Source organism: Trichoplusia ni, chromosome 15 (genome assembly GCF_003590095.1).
Source record: "Trichoplusia ni isolate ovarian cell line Hi5 chromosome 15, tn1, whole genome shotgun sequence".
Lineage (NCBI taxonomy): Eukaryota > Metazoa > Arthropoda > Insecta > Lepidoptera > Noctuidae > Trichoplusia > Trichoplusia ni.
In genome coordinates, this window is record NC_039492.1 from 7,729,247 (window position 1) to 7,748,506 (window position 19,260).

Below are 19,260 nucleotides of genomic sequence, written 5' to 3' on the forward strand. Positions count from 1 at the left end.
CATGAGGCGCGCACGTTTTGAGTTATTGTGTCAATGGATGTTTGCTTTGTTTGTTGTATTTTTATATGGTGCGTTGACCTGCCTGAATGTGTGTTACCTTTGCGTTTTTAGCCCTGACATAAAAAAGTAGGAAATGAAACTATTACTTTTGTGAAGACCTAGAATATTAGCGTTTGATGCGATTTTTGATGCATTCTGAAAAATTTTCATATTTAGAAGATTATTTATAGGTAACATATGATACGTATGATAGTTTGTTTAAAGTCAAATTCAATAAGGATCAAGTTCTAAATTCTTTCGGCATGTTTGTCTTCTTAAATTTAATCTTATTTTGTTTCACTCTTAGTTTTACCTGTTTAAATAAAACGAGGCACGTGAATAATCAATGATAGACTAATGAGTCCCTATTCAAAATTATGAAACAATAAAACTTGACGAATTAATAATTTATAGAATTTTAATCCATTTGCATAATAATATGACTTCCATGCTGGGCCCTAATTCCGCTATTTAAAATGGCCGATGAATGGCATTCATTCATCGGCCATTTTAAATCATTGTTAACTTGACTTTTGCTTCTAAATCAATTCCAATGTAAGGATTCGTATCCTATATGAGGAATAATCTAAAGAAGTAACTCCGTCGTGACGCCCTCACACACTTCAAAATCCATTATGATGAATATTCTTTTGGGTTTGTCTTTGCGCCGAGTAAGAATATCGTTAATAACGTTAGATCCAAACGAAGTAAAACTAATATGCAAAACCTATATCCCATTGGTTTACGTAGTTAAAAAAAGGTTAACAATCTTGATACACACAACGCTATCTTGTCCCAAACTAAGCAAAGCTTGTATTTTGAGTACTTACTAGACAACTGATCAACATATTTAAATATATTCCTTAATACGTACATAATATAGACAAATTACACCTAGAAACGGAACAAATGATCGTGCAAATCACTCAAAAAATTGTTCTGGGTGGGAATCGAACCCGCGACATCCGGTATAGCAGTCAGAGTCACTAACCACTAGACCAACAAGCCAGTCCAATTTATTATCATCTTACATTGGTTTTAACCCGAGTTTAAATTTTAAACTTTGCACGAAAAGAAAAGTTTCGTTTTAAAGTGCCAAATAAAACTAGCTACAGTATTTAAATAAATATTGAACTCCAATAAGTATAATTAAAATAATTACTGGAATTACCTAGAATTACTGGATATTCAAATTTGTAATTTTTCTTCATAAACATGATTTAATTAAATTCTTCTGCATATATTATTTAGAATGGACGATGTATGAATGACTAATTCGGCTGTTAACGCGTAATTAATGTTTCACTTGTTTTTGTTCCAATAAATGATTTTATTAATCGCTAGAGCAATCCCGCTCAAAAATCATATTTGCACGATTAAAAATCATTTTTATGAGCGATGTCGTAGACTGCTTATGCGATTTTGATAATGCTATAGGTAGATCTTGGTCATACAATATATGTAAGGGGTACTATGGATTTAGTAAGCATAATTGTATAATTTCGATAGAGATTATGTGTCCTTTTTGCAAAATGATAACTCTTGATAATTTATCAGTTAAAACACCTTATTGTTAGGCGTAAATTATCTAAATCTGTATTATGATAATGTTGATTATAAACTGATATTTCGTTAATAATTTATGTAGATTACTACCTAGTTACAATATGTAGCTATATTTATAAATAGATAGCACTTTTTTCCTTTAAATACCTATAAATAATTTTAGTACTCCTTCTTATCAATTTTGTCGAGTATAGCCTTTTCAGCATTATTTCGTGTAATTTGACTGATTTTTATGGGGTTGCGTATCCGCAGGGTAAAAACGGAAAACTAATGATCTGCTGTCTTTCTGTCCTTCGCCAGAATATACATCGTAAAATTATGTATTCCTTTTTTCACCATAACTGCCTACTAAGGCCAAATTTAGGAAATGAAATTTGCTTTCAAATTTTAATTTTATAAAGTTTTTAAAATTCGACTTGGGTCTTTTTTAGATACATCTGATACTTGTATACTGTCTTTTATATTAAACTAGCTGTTGCCCGCGACTTCGTCTGCGTGATTTTCAAGATGCGAAAAACTATGAAGTTTAATAATAACGATCATCGCAACAAATGTAATGCAATATTGAAAATGAAACTTTTTTTTTACATTTTAAGCTTGACTTTTTATTTCTAAATTATAATGAATCTTGAGCGGCCTAAAGACTATCAAATGTTGGAATCAAACACATTTCATACGATACTATCCTGGTGTCAAATATTTCACAGCTGTTTTAATGACTTTTTCTTATTTAATCCCAAAAAGATGGGTTTATAACTTTGACATATCTGCCTGCCTGCCTGTCTGTGACATCATAGCTTCCGAACGAATTGAACTATTTTAACTTAAATGTGAATTAGTGACAAATCGAGCCGTTCTATAATGGGGAGGGGGGGGGGTAGAAGGAAAAAATAACAGAAGGCATAACTCAGGCTTAGCAATTCTGCTAAAAATGTTTCACTTTCGAGGGTTTTCCATTTTCTAATTGGGTGGGTTATGATTTTCGAGCACGTTTGTTCTTTGGCCGGCCTACATCTGAAATTGCTAGACGGATTATAACAGTTATTATGAGGTATCATAAAATTATTATTGTACTGTAACCAAAGAGGTAAACCAGAACCATATTACTGAGGCCCCGGTGTCCGTTCGTTTGTCTGTCACCTGGCTGTTTCTCAGGAACAGTGATAGCCAGACAGTTGTTATTTTCACACACGATGTTTTCTAACAATATAAAGAAGATGTCAAATTATTTTTGTGGACGGAGCTGGTGAAGTGAGAGTAGGGCTCGGTAACACTGTGGATTTAACATAGTGTCATAAGATATAAGATTTTGCAAAATTGCGCCCAGAAAAACGGTTTCCTGAAACACGTTATGTTTGATTGTCCTCTTAATATTAAAACTGATCTTCCTCACAAACATTTGGAATATTTCTAAAATAAAAAAGTTGGGAAACGTGTCATCTTGGCCCCCTGGTGTTTTGGTCATGATTTGCCTTTAAATTGCTGTTAAATAAATAGCGTGATAATAAAAAAATATCAGACACAACTTTTTTTAAAATTGACAATGACAAAAATCTAAAGTATAGGATATGTTTAATTTGTGATGTTACGACAAAGCAAAATATGAATATAAAAGTGACTTCATGCGCATGAGTTATATTTACTGCACCAATTTACAAAGAAAAATTACGTATTTTATTCGTTAACCTACCTGACGATCATTGAAGTAAAATACCGTCATCCCTACTGCATAAATGGAACTTAAATAAAGACTACATGAGGTTGGTTATGAGGTTACGCTGTCGATACCGACAGCCAAAATGTCCAGACATTGTATGACGGATGTAAGTGCTGATAGCTACACGCTATTATCATCCTTATTGGGGAAATTTCCAAAAATATGTTCCTAATCCACGTCGGCTTAGCTTTGGGATCTCAGATACTCATTCAGTTCGTTCCTTCTCCTGTTTTTACCAGGCTACGAAAGAAGAAATTTTTAAATAAGTAGAGGTTACAATAAATTCTTAAAGGATTTTTTTAAGGACCTCGTGTGCGGTCTCTCTAATGGCGGATGTAGACCGATCATATCGTTAAAATATTGAAAAATCTCAGGTATCAGTAGACATTGTTCTATCAGTAGACACATAATGTCAAAAACTGTCTAGCGTACGCTCTTATTCATTGATAGCTTTGGTCTTATAGATCTTTCACATTGCATACCTACTATGCAGTTTTTATGCAAGTTCAGGGCTTTTTTATCCGAAATACTTTTGACCTATGTAATGTTGCAAATTTAAGAAAACATTATTTCATTGTTTGAAATGCTTTTTTTGTTTGAAAGTTTACATTTTTGTTGCTAGTTGTTACAGATGAACCAAGGTAATAATTAACTGTGTCCTTTAGTAATTTATTGTTATGAATAATTATAGATGAGACCAATGCGAACTACATGCAACTTTGGGTTGAGTGTCACTACGAATGTTTTGATCTTGGAGTAGCATCGCCAACATTACCGAGCTAAAGACATAGTACACATATCGTAAATAAATACAAAATCATATTACGGCATTCCACATTTGAACTTGAGTAATTTTAGTACATCAATAAAAATAATTTAAGTTCCTTTCTTTCAAGAATGTACCGATTACGGTAACAATTGCATAAAAAAAACGTATTAGTTTATGTTTCTTTTATTTTACTTGTGAGATAGTCGCGGTAGGCCTATATCAGACTTGAAAGAGAATAAAATGACTAATTTTGTGAAAATGATTTCTTTTCGAAAAATTCTATTATTGCTCAGCCAAAAGTCTTAAAATAAATAGCGTGATGTTTTTTTGGTTAAATTGATGACCATGCTGCCTACTACTCAATGGGGTGAAAATACACCTCATAATTGTATTACACGATGTTACTGGTGAGTCCAAAAATTTAAAACTCTACTACTCATGACCCCTGCATAGTAGCGTTATGGTTTTTGTATATTTGTTGTATCATGTATACGATAAGGTTCATGCAAAATTTGAACGAAATATATTCAGTAGTTTATGAGATAATTTGATATTTGTGTATAGACATAAAAAGCCCCTGCTCACCCCCTGTAACGAAAAGCGAGATAATAAGTAAAAAGTATGTTGACCGGACCTCTTGTTGATATTCTCTGAAAGTATGAATCAAATCTATCCAGTACTTTCCGAGATCTTTCCGGACATACATACAGACAAACAGACAAACAGACAAACAGACAAAAATTCTAAAAATCGTATTTTCGGCATCGGAATCGTTCGTAGACCACCCTCCAATTATTCTTTTTAAAAAATATTCAATGTACAGTTTTCACTTTTCTACAATTTTATTATATGTATAGATTAAGTCTCATAGCCTATTAATTATTTTATCTACGATTACCTTAAAGCCGTAGTGAGCAATTAATAGACCAATATGATTTAATACTTAAAAATCTAAAACAATAATGTACTTTAACGCTATAGGCATAAGGTTTACAATCGCTTTACATTTTCAAGTCACATTTCTTCGCAAAAGCTTTTGGCTAGCGATAACATGTATTAATTTAACAAACGGTGTATTAATTGAAATAAATCCTTGCCCCGCCCTCAAATGTCCTGATTGGCTAATATCATCTCCCCTTCGACCAATCAGAAGCCACCTCACCAACCCCATTTCGAAATTTGAATGTTGTTATAGATTTTTCTCAGTTGCGTTCTGATCTTTGTACAGTCAACAGTCTATAGTCTTTTTTTTTAATTATTTAATTATTAACTAAAGTGTTAATTGTTGTTATAATATTTTTGTTTGTGTGATAACGTTTTTATGCCAACCGTGACGAATACTTCAGAAGGCAACGGTTAGTGATATCTTAATTAATTACTTAATTAATATCTTGTATCTTAGTAATATTTGTGTTCTATCAAATTGGATAAAAGGATTTTAATTGAAATTGAAGAGAAAATTGGTTCTTGAATTCCTGCTAATATTTTTGTTTTATTTTTTAACGGTCTAAGTAGATATTATGAAATACAATTAGTTTCAGTTTCGTGACAATAAAATAAAATTGATTAAAAGTGGCATATATACCTTTCATCTTTTTAACATGTTTTTATTTACGAATTAGGTTATTAATTATATCATTAAGTATTTTTTTTCAGATTAAATAATTCTGAAGTGCTTTTTATAAAACTTATTATCAATATATGCTAGTGTTACATTTTCAGACAACCACTTCCAGGCACACTCAAAATTTGCATTATTTCTACCCAATGTTAGGTACATGTTTCAAAAAAATAAACGCAAGCGCTGCAGCCAACAATTGCTGCAATCGTATTGTAAATTTAAAAAATGGAATTCTACCTGAAATGACTGAAAATTGATAGAATAATCATTAATTACAGGAGAGAGATAAAAAAAACTAAATGTTTTCGTAGTAATTTATTAAAACTAAACTGTAGTCACGAAATAATAGTTATCAGGACTATTTTTTTTTTTTGATTTGTCACCGACCAGACACAAAGTTATGTTATAATTAAATTACTCCAGAATTACTGGACTGTTTTTCGTGTTAATTATAGCGACTTCCTGTGATAAGTGTATCCGGCGATAGCCAACAATAGCTCACTTTGTACAGGCGCAGCTGTTGTATTTACTTCAGTAGTAACTAAGCTTCCTATTTCAACATTCTTATCATTTTAATGACAACATCACTATTGGTACATGCGTTTACCATCCTAGAGGGTTTGACAAATGACAAATGATTTTTGACATTGAACATTCAAATCGCAATTATTTGAAAGAATAACTTCCTCCTCCAACTTTTGTATACTCTCTAAACATATTTTGAACGTCCTTTTCAACTTTTTTCGAAGTCGTTAACTAAGACGTGGATGAACTGACATCTAATGGAATAGGTGCCGTCACAAAGGAGATGGGCAAATCGAAACGAGTAGGAATATCTTTAAAAATGCTCCATACATTTATTGCATTCCACAAGTGTCCAGGATACCACACATCATACTAATATCATAAAGAGGGTTAGAAAGAGGAAAGTTTCTTTGTTTGTGACGTTATAAGGATAATCTTTGGAAATATTAAGCCAATAGTCATTACTAAAAAGTCAAATTATTTGTGAATGTTATAGTTTTAGCAATTTCCTTGATGCAGTGTATCCCCTCGCCATGGCGTCTGACGTGGAGTCGTGTTCTGATGAGGAGCCGGACAGTGAGATGCTAAGCGACGACCTTTGTCTGCCGGACAGTGACGATGAGAGGCATCCTGGGAGGAACGTGCAGGTGAGAGCTTTCTATTCTACAATAATGCTAGATGATCATGATAGTTTGCTAATCTACAATAGCAGTGCTGAAAATTGTAGAGACGGCTGATAATTTTAAGGGCGCATATTGTTGTTTTTAGAGTTAGAAAGCTTTATTATTTATATCTCTTTTCATTCACGGGATAACATCATAGGAAGGGACTTTTTAAAGGTCCCCACGGGGTCACAGGCCAAACAAGCAGAGGCCTTATTGAGAACTTAAATCTGAATTGTGATGGTCTAGTATCAACTATTAGTGTCCCAGTGCAGGCTAGAGTCCTCCCCTTCCTCCTTGCAGTTATCTCAGTCTGTGGCTAGAAGATTCCAGTTTCCAGCAAAAGAGTCGAGTTTCGTCATCGTTCAGCCTGCCGCGAGGTCTCCTCTTGTAATGAACTTAAGCATCAAGTGTGTGAAGATAGCTTTATGCCTTATATAGTTTGTCAAAAAAACTAACACAATTTGTTTGCAGAAATTACGAATTTGCGACCGGAGTTGCCTCTACCGTATAGGGCCTGTTAGCGATCAGCGCAAGTGCCAAAAAAAGTAACACGGCTGCTGTTTTCATCACCTGTCATCTAAGAGTGAAGTGAAATGATGAGTCCGCCGAAGCATTCAGATAACGAAAAATCGAGTGTTAAAACTAAAACCGTGAATCCTAATTGTATTTTTCTCCTCGTTCAGAGTCTACCCGAAGATCTACCATCTCTGAACTCCTGCCTCCTCCGCCCCCCTCGGAAGCTGTTCACCAACTGTCGCGAGCGCTGGCGGCAGCAGAACGTGAGCGGAGCCTTCGCAGAGTTGAGGAGATTGGTGCCAACACACCCGCCTGATAAGAAGCTGTCCAAGAATGAAATATTGAGGATGGCTATTAGGTAATCATTGATGACTGTTGAAACTATTGAATCAGTCACTAAGTTTTGTTTGTTTATCACCAAATTGCTTATTAAGTTTGTTCTTACTAGATTTCGTCATTTGTGTTTCTTTTTTGTCTATCACTGTCTTTCTATAGTAGATTTTTAACTGGAGTTTTTCAGAGTAGAGTAATATATAAATTGCTCCTCAATAGGCAATACTTTTTTGAAAAATAAAAAGAACTAAAACTAATATAAATTTAACATTCTCTCGATATTCATAACAAGATAACAATGAACTACCTTTGCTACAGGTACATCGGTCTTCTTTGCGAAGTCCTAGAATGGCAGAAGACCCACGGCCTCTCCATGAACAAAGAAAACTCCGCTAGTCTCGCGATCAAATGCGAATCTCCACTCAGCCCTCAAACCCGAAGACTCCGTCTCAAAAGACCATACTTTGGCGAAGAAGAATGCTCCAGAGCTAAAATATACCACGAGAACAATGATTACCAGAGATATGGTAACGAAGAAAATGAAGAAGTCAGAAGGACTTACCAAAGACCAATAGTCAACAGGACCGAATTTTACTTCGTAAAGGACCATTTTAGAGTTTTGAGAAGTCAGTATTATTCGCCGTCAAGATGGCGGCAGAATATACCATTCAGGAATTTGGCGGATCGGAATGGGAATAATCTTCTGATGATTGCTCCGGCGCAGAATGGTAAAGATGATGATGTTAAAATGCATAATGGTCACTCCAGTAAGGAGAAGGTTGAAAAGGACAGCAAATAGATACAAAATAACTACGGTTCCGATATTTGTAGCTTGGGTAGCCCTGCAAGGATGTTACAATCGATAAGCAACAACAAGCAACAAGAAATTGTGCAAAATTGTTAGTCTCGAGATGACAATTCGTTTTCTCTATCACAGCAACGTTAGTTTATAAACTTGATAACCAGAATCCTAAAGATTATTCTGTCAGTTGCTTGCATTTCGTTTTCCTTTGCGAACTTACTAACACGCCCATATTTCCCTTCGAAAAAACTCCTCAAATAGTATGCGTGGGTATCATTCGTTTTTTTACATTTTTATTCCGTCCGTCTATTTTCGTTTGGTGTTTTTGTGCAGTAACGCCCTAGACAGATGATTATTTAATATTAAATACGATGGTCGATGATGATCACCTTTTTCTAAGTAAGCGGAGAGACTATGTCAATGTAGTCCTTTACGAAATAAAATGAATTTTGATTGCACAGATAACCGAGTAATGTTGTCGCATGAAACAAGCGTGTGTGTGATCCACGAATGCTTGTTCTGAGTCTGGGTGTCTTTGTCTATGTGACTTGAATGTTTGTTAACACGCGACACAAGGATTAATTTCTTGGCGCGAAAGTTACAGTTGGAAATTATTTTTTAATATACATATTATAGGTACAAAAGTTTTATTTTAAACTAGCTGTTGCCCGCGACTTCGTCCGCGTGGTTGGAAGATATAAGTTATAATTTATACCTGCCTTCTATCTATCTTGAAGGATTGAGTCAGCGTTTGCAATGTAAGCGCAAAAAATGTGTTTTTTACGACCTGACATTAGAAACCTCAAAAATTGTAGCCTATGTGTTATTCTGATGCTATATTGTGCTAGCTATATTGCTATATTGCTATATATATTGCTATATATATAGCTATATTGCTATATATGCTAGCTATATTGTGGTAAAGTTTCATTCAAATCCATTCAGTAGTGTTTACGTGAAAGAGTAACAAACATCCATACATCCATACTTACAAACTTTCGCCTTTATAATAGTAGTAGGATATGATTGAAACGCGTAAACGCGTACATTCTACAGTTTTTATAATTTTAATGAACCTCGAATACATACTCGTACCAACCTACATAAAATACTCTATTTAGCATTATCCCTTGTTTTCGCTTTTAATTTGTAAAAAGGTTTAAATTTTAAGTAGTTGTATTCCTTATGTGATAATTATGAGTCATGTGGTATTCATTTTGTGTAGAATAGTGTCTAGAGTTATAAAGAAAACTTAATTTTTTATTTTTGTATTATATTGTTTTTAATAAAGTTTAATGACTTTCATCTAACGTTTATCTAAGTGCTTACTCTAGTCTGTAGTTTTAAAATTGTAACTAAAATATTGGTCCTAATTTTAATTATAATTGTAAAGTAATTCCCGTACCCAAAATATTACATTTATCAGAATAGTTATGTAATTCTTATTCACAATGAAACGAACAGTTATAATTTTAGCACAATCATATAACATAATATGGAATTACATCAAAGAAAATTTCCAAATATACTCATTTAAATTCATACCTGCTTTTTATTGCTATCCTTTTCTATCCATACTCCATCTCTTTCTACTAAAGGGGCGTGCCGTCCGCCCACCTTTCATGATGGAAATTGTATTTGCAACCCCTCGACCGATCTATTTGTCCTTACCGCTATCTCGCATGCCCAGACTTCATATACAAACATGGCTGGCTTGCTGCTTGTATAGAGTTCCTATTAATGGGAAAATGTGGGGAACTGATAAGAAAAGCAATTATTTTTATTTTAGGGGTGATATGTGGTTATATGGTAAACGTAGTTATGCCATATGAAATGTTTCTAGAGAATTTCTGGTGAAGAAAAGGTAGAAAATAGAAAAAATAGGTCTGAAAAATAGATAGTAGTTTGCCGATTCTATGATAACTAGAGATTAAAATAGCTTTGGCAAGGGCTGGCATTGCATTGATAAATTTTTAACAATCAAATTCGTTTAGAAAATAAGATACGCCTTTCGCACGCCTATAATCAATATTAAGACTTATTGTGAAAGGTTGCTCTGGTATTTTGAAGCGCCGAGCAAACATTGAATGCTCAATATTTTTTCTTGTAATTAACTTTAATATCATATTCTATATCGAGCAACCTAGGCCTTATTAGATATGGTGCCACCCACTCAAATTACGTCAAAATTCACATTTAAACAAGAATCATCCACTACAGACAAAACGCCATCATTTTGAGATTTGATTTTATGTTACAACCTCTTTTTAATCTCATTACGCAAACAGTTCCCAGACATCCAAAAACACACTTCAAACTAATCAGCTTATGAGAAATTCATATCAAAATACCAAATTATGACAAATAAGCGACTTTGAGATAACTAATCTGCTAGCCGTATGTGAGAGGCGGTTGGCACGCGACCGGCCGCCGTCAACGCCGACGGTACGGGATCAGAGGGTGGAAGATAAGGCCTGATTGATTTTTATTAGCCCAATAGGTTCGGATTAAGCGTTATTTTATTGTGTTTAGGGTGTGATTGTTAAAGGGTGTTGTGAGTTTTGCGGAGAAGTTTTTTGATGGAATTTTTTGGTCAGTTGTTTGTTTCGTTTTCGATAGTGTTTGGTTTTTGTGATTCTACCAGTAGATCATTCTAACCAATAAATGTGTTTGAGACAAGAATACTAAATTGTAGTGTGATTTACCTGCTGTTATTGTAATCCAGCTAATCCTGAATAGGCTGGCTTGATTATACGTAACGTTTAAGGTATTTCCAATACGGGTATTAGAATTCAAATCCGTTTCCACGATCATCCTTATATGGAGCCCCAAAACCAGACCAAAATTAAAAGAAAAAAAAAAGAAAATCAGTCAACCACTTTATTTTCTCCTAACCCCTCACAAATCAGTCTTCTCGTTATTCTTCTGTAGCTTTCTGAACGCCGTCACCGCCTTCAACACATCTTTGGAGAAGACCTCAGGCAGTTCGAAAGCGAAGAAATGCCCTCCATCATCAAGCACAGTCACGCCGACGATGTTGGGATACTTTAGTTTGAGGACGAAAGGAGGTTGGTACGCTATCTCGTATTTTCCTTGGATGAACCAGCTTGGGACTGGTGTTGGTATACTGTGGAATGAGGTTTTATTAGAAATTGCTTATTTGAATTAAAACGATGAGAAGAAATTTCATATTTTATTTCGATCAGTAAAGTCGTTTCAGTTTCGAAGTAAGTTACGCAACGTGCTGGTAACGGATATATTTTTGACTGTCTACCTGTATTCAATAGTCTCATTCGCCTTAAAATATTATAATTGAAGGTTCGAAAAAGATGATTCGCTATGCTGTGTATTGCTATAACAATATTACCATCAAATAAATTTAAGTAAGACAATCAGATCCAATCCAATCCAATTTTAATTGAATTGTCACTTTGGCCGGTCGATAACTACGCTCGGTCTACAGCTGAATACGCTTATCCCATTGTCCAGTTTTAGGATAGAATCGAGAACCGAATCGTATTCAAATCAAAATCAAAAATGGAAGCAAATCCTGGCCGTGTTTTCTAAAATCATTAGTATTAAACATCAAAACTTACTCATCAAGTTGATACCCCAAGACCTTAATATTAAAGCTCTCAGCATACAGCCTGACAGACGTGGTTATACTTTTACTGGTCCAGTACATCATCAGGTTGTCAATCAACTGGTCCTTGGAGAAGCGGAAGTCTAGGCCACCGTTCGGCTTGGAGGTTAGTTCAGGTCGAGTCCAGATCGAGAACTTTTCGACAATGTAGGCTAAAAGTCCTGCTGGAGAGTCGGTCAGGGCAACACCTGGAAGAGTGGAAAGAGGTTTTAGTCTTAGTATGTATAAGGATTTTCATAGAACATAATTACTGTTAAGAAAAATATTTTTATGAAATGAAAATGATCCCACGAAACATAAAATCTTGAAAAAAAACTATCCTGTGTGTTAACCCTGGTTATAAACTATCTGGATACCAATTTTTGTCTAAATCCACTGTATACTGAAAAGTTTATTCGTGAAACACGAACAAAAATCCAAACATACAAACTGTCACTTTTTATAATATTAGTAGGTTTTAATGCGAATTGTATTAATGTAACGTTTCGATTACAGATAATTACTACGAGTATGAGCACTAGATAGCATATAAAGTATTAGAATTTCTCTAATGTTAAACCAACGATAAGAACAGCGTACTTACCGACTGTATCAGGCTTAGAGGCTTGTATATGCAAGTAACCAGACTCTCTGACTTGGAAGGACAATGTTTTCGACAATGGATAGATTCGGTCTACAAGTGACAGATCGTCCATGATTAGGGACGGCCATAGAGAACCGATGGCTTGCCATACCATAGCTTTCGTTGACAACACGAGCCCAATGTTGGCATGGTAACCTAGAACTTCCTGAAATTGCAGAATTTGGCTAAAATTTTTGGAAATATAATTAATGCACAGTAAGTAAACAGAAAGCCGCGTATTTATGAAGATTTTAGCTTCAGAGTACACGCATCTTCTACCCGTTTTGTAACATTTTTAAGCATAACAAGATGCTTAAACCGTATAGCTTTCCTTAATTAATGGACTATTATAAAACTAAACTGCACTATTTTCAAATCGGAAAAGTGTATCTAGAGACGAGCGCGTCCAAACAAACAAAAAAACACACCTCTTCTGATTGAATACCTTTATAATGTACAAGATTGGTACTAGATATAAAATGAAAAAGTTTATAAATTACCTCAGGGAAGAAGGTAGCCAAGCTGGTACCAATGACTGACCCCCAATCACCACCCTGCACGTAGTAGCGCTTGTAGCCGAGCCGGTTCATCAGGTTCCTCATTACGATACCTATGTGGGGTGCTCCCATGCCTGGTCTTACTGCTCCCTGTAAATAGTGAAAGAGTCTGTGGATGGTTTCTAAAAAATATCGGAATATTCCTGGAATATTTGATGCTCAAACCATGGCAAAATATTATTCAGTCAAATCGATAAAAATTACACTACTGATCAAAAGGTAAAATAGAATAAGATTAATTGTTATCCGATTATAAGGTAGGTAGGTTAGGTTAGACTGCGGTTAACGCCGAGTTTTAACGCAACGTTTTTTTAACTCTCGGGCGAATGAGGCCTAAGACGTCACCTACATTTAATTGTTTTACCAGAATTTATCAGGAAAGGCCTCTTTAGCTATTTTCAAAAAATGTGTATTGGTGTTACATTCATTTTTTTACTGCTTATTTAGTTGAAACCCTTTGATCCGTATAAAATTCTTTGTTCACAAAAATAAAAGAATAAATGGTGGTAATAATACTTACATCAGAAAATCCATATCCGGGCAGACTGGGTACAATGACCTCTAAAGCAAAGTCTCTGTCCTTGCTGACAGCTGTGAGCAGAGGGATGGATTCGTAGAACTCCCTGACGGACCCTGGCCAGCCGTGGAGAAGAAGCATGGGTACTACCTGCACGCCTGCGGGGACCTGGAGGTAGTGGAAACATGACAGATGATTTTCCAGAATACTAAAGTATTCTATTGTAATTACAAATTATATATTATGAAAAGTCTTCTTGTATGTTCTGATAAAAAGGTCGGCTACCATCTTCTCAAGGTTTTTTAGATGGAATCTGTTTCGAATCTCAGTTTGTGTTTGTTCTTTAACTTCATAGTAAGCTTCATAATATGTAGTTGGATCCATTTAGCATAAAACCCATTCAGCAGAAAAGGATATTTCTGGACGAAACATGTTCAAAATTTTGGAAACTTTAACCAAGAGCCTTGACGATGCAAGAATTCGTTTTTAAGATATGGCTCAGTAAACTGCGTTTTTCGTCATCCGACAACAACAAAGATGACTCTTCTTTTAATGGCTCATAGAAATATCAGTACCATTTACGTACCTTAGGAGTAACTTTGATGAAGTGTATATCCAGACCCTGGATGTTAGTTTTAAACTGCGGGAACTGGTTCAGGAAGGTTTCCCTCTCCTTGAAATTGTATCCTTCAGCCCAGTACTTCAACCAGCTGTTAATTTCGTTGGTGTTGAAGCCATATTCGAAGCCAACTCCTTCTAATGGAGGTGTTAAAGGTCTTGTCCTCTTGAGGCGATCTTTCAAATCTTTAACGAGCTGGAATTAGGAGTAAATTCTGTTGTTATTTGTTGTGTAATTCACTGATGTTTGGAGATGCATTATATGGGTCGGATTTCTATATTTTTCTTGAAAAGCAAAGATCCTAACGACACGGGAGTTTAAAGGGAATTGAAATCTCGCGCAATTACATACCTTGACTTAGAAAATGCATTTGTTGAACAGATAAATACTTAATCCCATGCGAGGATTGAACCCGTAGCACGTCGCGTAGAGTAACAGTTGGCACAGTGATTATAACCATTCGGCTATCCGTGCAGTGAAATTAATGAACCTTATTTAAAAAGTTATCTAACATGATAAGTACCTGATATTTTTTTTTGTTTATTCATGGCAGGGGCGTAATGTAGATACTATAATCGCTTAAAACTAATTATATCTGTTTGAAGTTGCGGTCAAAGTTTATTTATTGACACTTTATGTAATTGATACTCAAGGTTTAGCCACGTACCTCATAGTGAAGTGTACGACTACCAAGATATGTGTGGGTACTGCTTATATATTCTCTTGATAAGTATTTAGTATGTACTTTTGGGCTTATGGATATGGAATTTTTTGGGCAACGAGTTTTTCGGGAAAATTATTTGACTAGATTTTCGACCTGAAAATCTTTGGGTATAGAAACTCTTTCGGAAAAAAACAAGACAAAACTGAACATCCTAAAAATAGTAGGCTATTCGAGGAAAATTACTGTCATCATCAAATTTAAACTCAGAATGGACGACAACAATTGAAACAGTACTTCTATAATTACCAGGGAAATCACAAGTGGTTACACACACCAGTTACCTTCCAAAGGAAAGTAAATAAATATAGACTTACATTTTCTCCAAAACTGATTTTGAACGGCCTGACGCTGGTGTCCTGTTTCTGTTTTCCACTCTCAGGCCCCCACCACTCGTTGTAGTCCAAGTCTGGTAATGGTGGAGGACCTTGTAGGAATAGGTAGTATACTGGCAGAAGGACTATCGCCAATACTGGCACTAGGAATAAGAGGCGCCCCATCTGAAAGAAATATTTGAATCAATATCTGTACGCAAAAATGTTAATTAGGAACCCTATTACTGTAACTCTACTGTCTTGACGTTTTGACGACCACCGTGGTCGAGTGGCGTTCGCACCGGTTTCAAGGTGTCGCTAGCTCCGAGGTCCCGGGTTCGATCCCCAGTCGGGTCAATGTAAAAAATTACATTTCTACATTGTCTCGGGTCTGGGTGTTTGTGGTACCTTCGTTGTATCTGAATTCCATAGCACAAGTGCTTTAGCAACTTACTTTGGGTTTAGAACAATGTATGTGATATTGTCCGCATATTATTATTATGTCTGTCTGTTTGTCTGCCCTCATGAATTGTGTTAGTTTGACATACAATTTTTTGAAATCTGAAGGCATTTAAAGGAACTTGCCCCTAACTCATACTTTTTAACGTCAATTTATAAGGCTTAATTATATAGGAATGACCTTCTGTTTTTTTAAGTCACCTTATTTTGACTTCTCGTCTCTATTCACTGGGCGTTGAACGTTAACCTTTCCACTTACGTTCTTATTAATTTCAAAGACAAAGGCAAAGATTTATTTGTCACTAAGTAAGATGGCATAAAAATGTCATTTTGTTTTTAATATTTGTAACCTGTAGCTTGTGACGAACGAGGGTTCAAAAGGTTAACGATTATTTCTGTCTCTCTTCTGTTTGTTGATATATTTTATCAGAATTTAAATAATTTATAGTATTTAAACTTGTACAGTGATAGCCAAGGGGAGTGCGAAGGTCGTAGTTTCGATCCTTTCATCAATGTCTTCACGAATGATCACTTGAATTATAAAAAAAAACATTGATGTGAAACGTCGAAGGGAAACATCATAAAAACTCTTGAATGTAATATAATATAATAATATAATAATTGTAAATTTTCAAAAAGTTTTTAATTTTATAATTTTAAATTAGTAGATTTTTGATAAAAAATATTTTCAACTACACCTGTATTTGCCTCGAGATATCCGTACTTAGTTTTTTATATACACACGTACAAAAGGTCCTACTTACCCAGTAAACAACTATTTAAACAAAATATACATACATAGGGTATATAAAAAATATGATAATTAAGTTTTTACTATAGTTCAAATGATTTTTGTGTTTTATGAACTTGTAGGTAGTTTTTTTAACTAATTTATCTAAAATCTGTATAATGCTGTGACTTGTAGGTAAATAGTTCTTAGTCATAAATAAGATGATTTTTGTTATTGATTTTGTTAAAGTTTCGGTTCCATCAGGACACGTGCAAATTAAGCTAAAAAATACATAAATCTATTTGTAACCATGGCAACCATTTCAACAAGTTTGTTTAATCCATAACAGATTCTTACAAAAACAACGATGACTCAAATATACCCAAATATATCGCTATCAACTACAGCAAGAAAAAAAACCTTGAAATAACAAAACCATATTAAAAAACAACACACCCCACAGATTTAATAAAATAATAAATTCACTTACATTAAAACTTCACACTCGTTTTATCAAAAGTTAAATATATTTGAATAATGTGTTACGTAGTCACACGACCGCTATCTGAGCCATTCCACAGCAGACTGAATATCTAAAACTCGGCATCAAAATAAATACTTTAGTAATTATTGATAAATAAAAAACTCATTGAACGTAATTCATGATAATTTTGATTTGGTGTACCTTCAGCAACAAAACCCCATCAATGTTATTCAAGACACTTCAGTAGGTACAATCGAATACAATACTCTATATTGGGATTGGGAATGAAGTAGCTGATCACAACAGCATCTTATAATATCACCTTTTTAAACTAGTATTATTTTAGTTGTTGAACAGAGCAACCAAGGGGTAAAAGAGAAAATTTAAAAGTAAAACAAAAGCTCCGGCGATAACCCTCCACCAATTTTCTCATCGAACGAAACTAAGAATTCTCTTAATTTAGTCATCAAAAATGTTTCAGTGCGCTTTTATTGAGTCCCCACTCGAGTATACTATATTCGGTTATTCTTCCCCACTTAAACTTTTAAACAGCTCGACCGATTTATATTAAACGCGTTAAAGAGCACTTGGTCATATTTCACTATGTTTGGACACAAGGATTAAATTCTTTACTACGGGAGTCGTTTAAAAAAATTGAAAAAAATTAAATGCCAAATCTCCGTAAGCAAAGCCGCGCGAAACAATAGTCATCGCATTATTTACGATAAATCATAAGATAATAAATGACATATCATCGTGTTAAGTGTAAAAAAAATTTTTAAGGTGCTGTTAGACTAGAGCGTTCGCGTGTAACAGAACATTCGAGACTTGGTTCGAAAGCCGAACATCGTTACGAACATTTTCAAGACTTCTGGTAAATGTATGTGGATAAATATGAATTAAAAACTTTTCAAATGAAAGGAAAATCCGTACAAATAGGCTAAGAAAATAAATAGCATAAAATTTTCACCCACCTTTATTTTATCTCTACTAATCATTGCTTGACCTCAATTTTGATTTTTAATATTTGTTGTGACACCAGCATAAGAAATACACCATCTTTAAAAAATCAGCAGCTTTAACGGTTCATGAGATATAATTTGACAACAGAGGGCCAGGCGGAGGGGGGCGGAAATAAAAACTAAACATTCAACACACTCCCATTTGAAGTCCTGTAACGTACCATTCTAAGTCATGTTACATAATAAGACAAGTGAATACTCTAGTCTCTCAGCACCTTTACAAACGACACAACATTTGCTTGTCATGCTGAAATGAAAGATTAGATATATACATATATATATATCGCAAAGAAATGCATACGTCAACTATACTTCTTTGCGATAACTTAAAATTATCTATTTTTATATCTGGCATTAAAATCTTTTTTTTTATAATTTGTGTTACCGAGAACGTTGGGCATTATCACATACTAGCTGAGCCCGTGACTTCGTCCGCGTGAAAAAGAGACTTGACAGATTTTTTTGGTTGTACGGAGTATAATGATGTTCAAAAGGCTAAATATAAAAGGCCTTGGACTTGTATACCCAAGACAAATTATCTTTTAGGTCATTTTAATTAGTAAAAAGTAACCTATAAAGTTTTTTGTCGGTTCTTCTCCATGGAAATGATATTTTGGAACGAAGCAATTAGTCACTAGTTTTGTAATATAACATTATATGCCATGCATGCATTCATGCCTTTTTTAGGGGTACTAGAAAAAAGCACCTTTTGATTTTGTGTTTTTTTCTAATGCAAATTTATAGTGTTACATATCAATAATCTGTCTCTTTCGCCAAAATATACATACAAACCAACAGCTTGTAAGTAGGAAGGTATATGAAATATCTTTGAAAATACCCAACTACTCATATCCTGTGTCATCCCTGTTTGAGTCGACAATCCCCTCACCGATTTCATACAGGTTACTAGTGATTTAGTTTTATCTATCAAGTGCGAGTTTGAAGGTTTCATAGCAATAGGCTAAAGAGAATCAAAATGGGTGGCAAAATGGCTATGGCTGGACAACATTGATCTTTTT

At 34.5% G+C, this 19,260-nt stretch overlaps 2 protein-coding genes across 2 annotated transcripts; one reads left to right on the forward strand and one right to left on the reverse strand.

Annotated features, from left to right (window-relative positions):
• The first annotated feature begins 5,293 nt into the window (after positions 1–5,293).
• Positions 5,294–9,234, forward strand: LOC113501113. The gene is made up of 4 exons (XM_026882138.1): positions 5,294–5,446; positions 6,757–6,884; positions 7,586–7,776; positions 8,070–9,234. The coding sequence occupies exons 1-4, from the start codon at positions 5,413–5,415 to the stop codon at positions 8,548–8,550; spliced, it is 834 nt and encodes a 277-aa protein (XP_026737939.1). The 5' UTR covers positions 5,294–5,412; the 3' UTR covers positions 8,551–9,234.
• A 2,184-nt stretch (positions 9,235–11,418) lies between these two features.
• On the reverse strand, positions 11,419–17,333 carry LOC113501467 (juvenile hormone epoxide hydrolase-like). The gene is made up of 8 exons (XM_026882625.1): positions 17,226–17,333; positions 15,550–15,732; positions 14,479–14,706; positions 13,896–14,060; positions 13,319–13,465; positions 12,780–12,984; positions 12,150–12,384; positions 11,419–11,680 (listed from the first exon to the last, which is right to left on the reverse strand). Exons 2-8 carry the CDS (start codon positions 15,730–15,732, stop codon positions 11,452–11,454), a joined length of 1,392 nt encoding a protein of 463 aa, XP_026738426.1. The 5' UTR covers positions 17,226–17,333; the 3' UTR covers positions 11,419–11,451.
• Between the last annotated feature and the right edge of the window lie 1,927 nt (positions 17,334–19,260).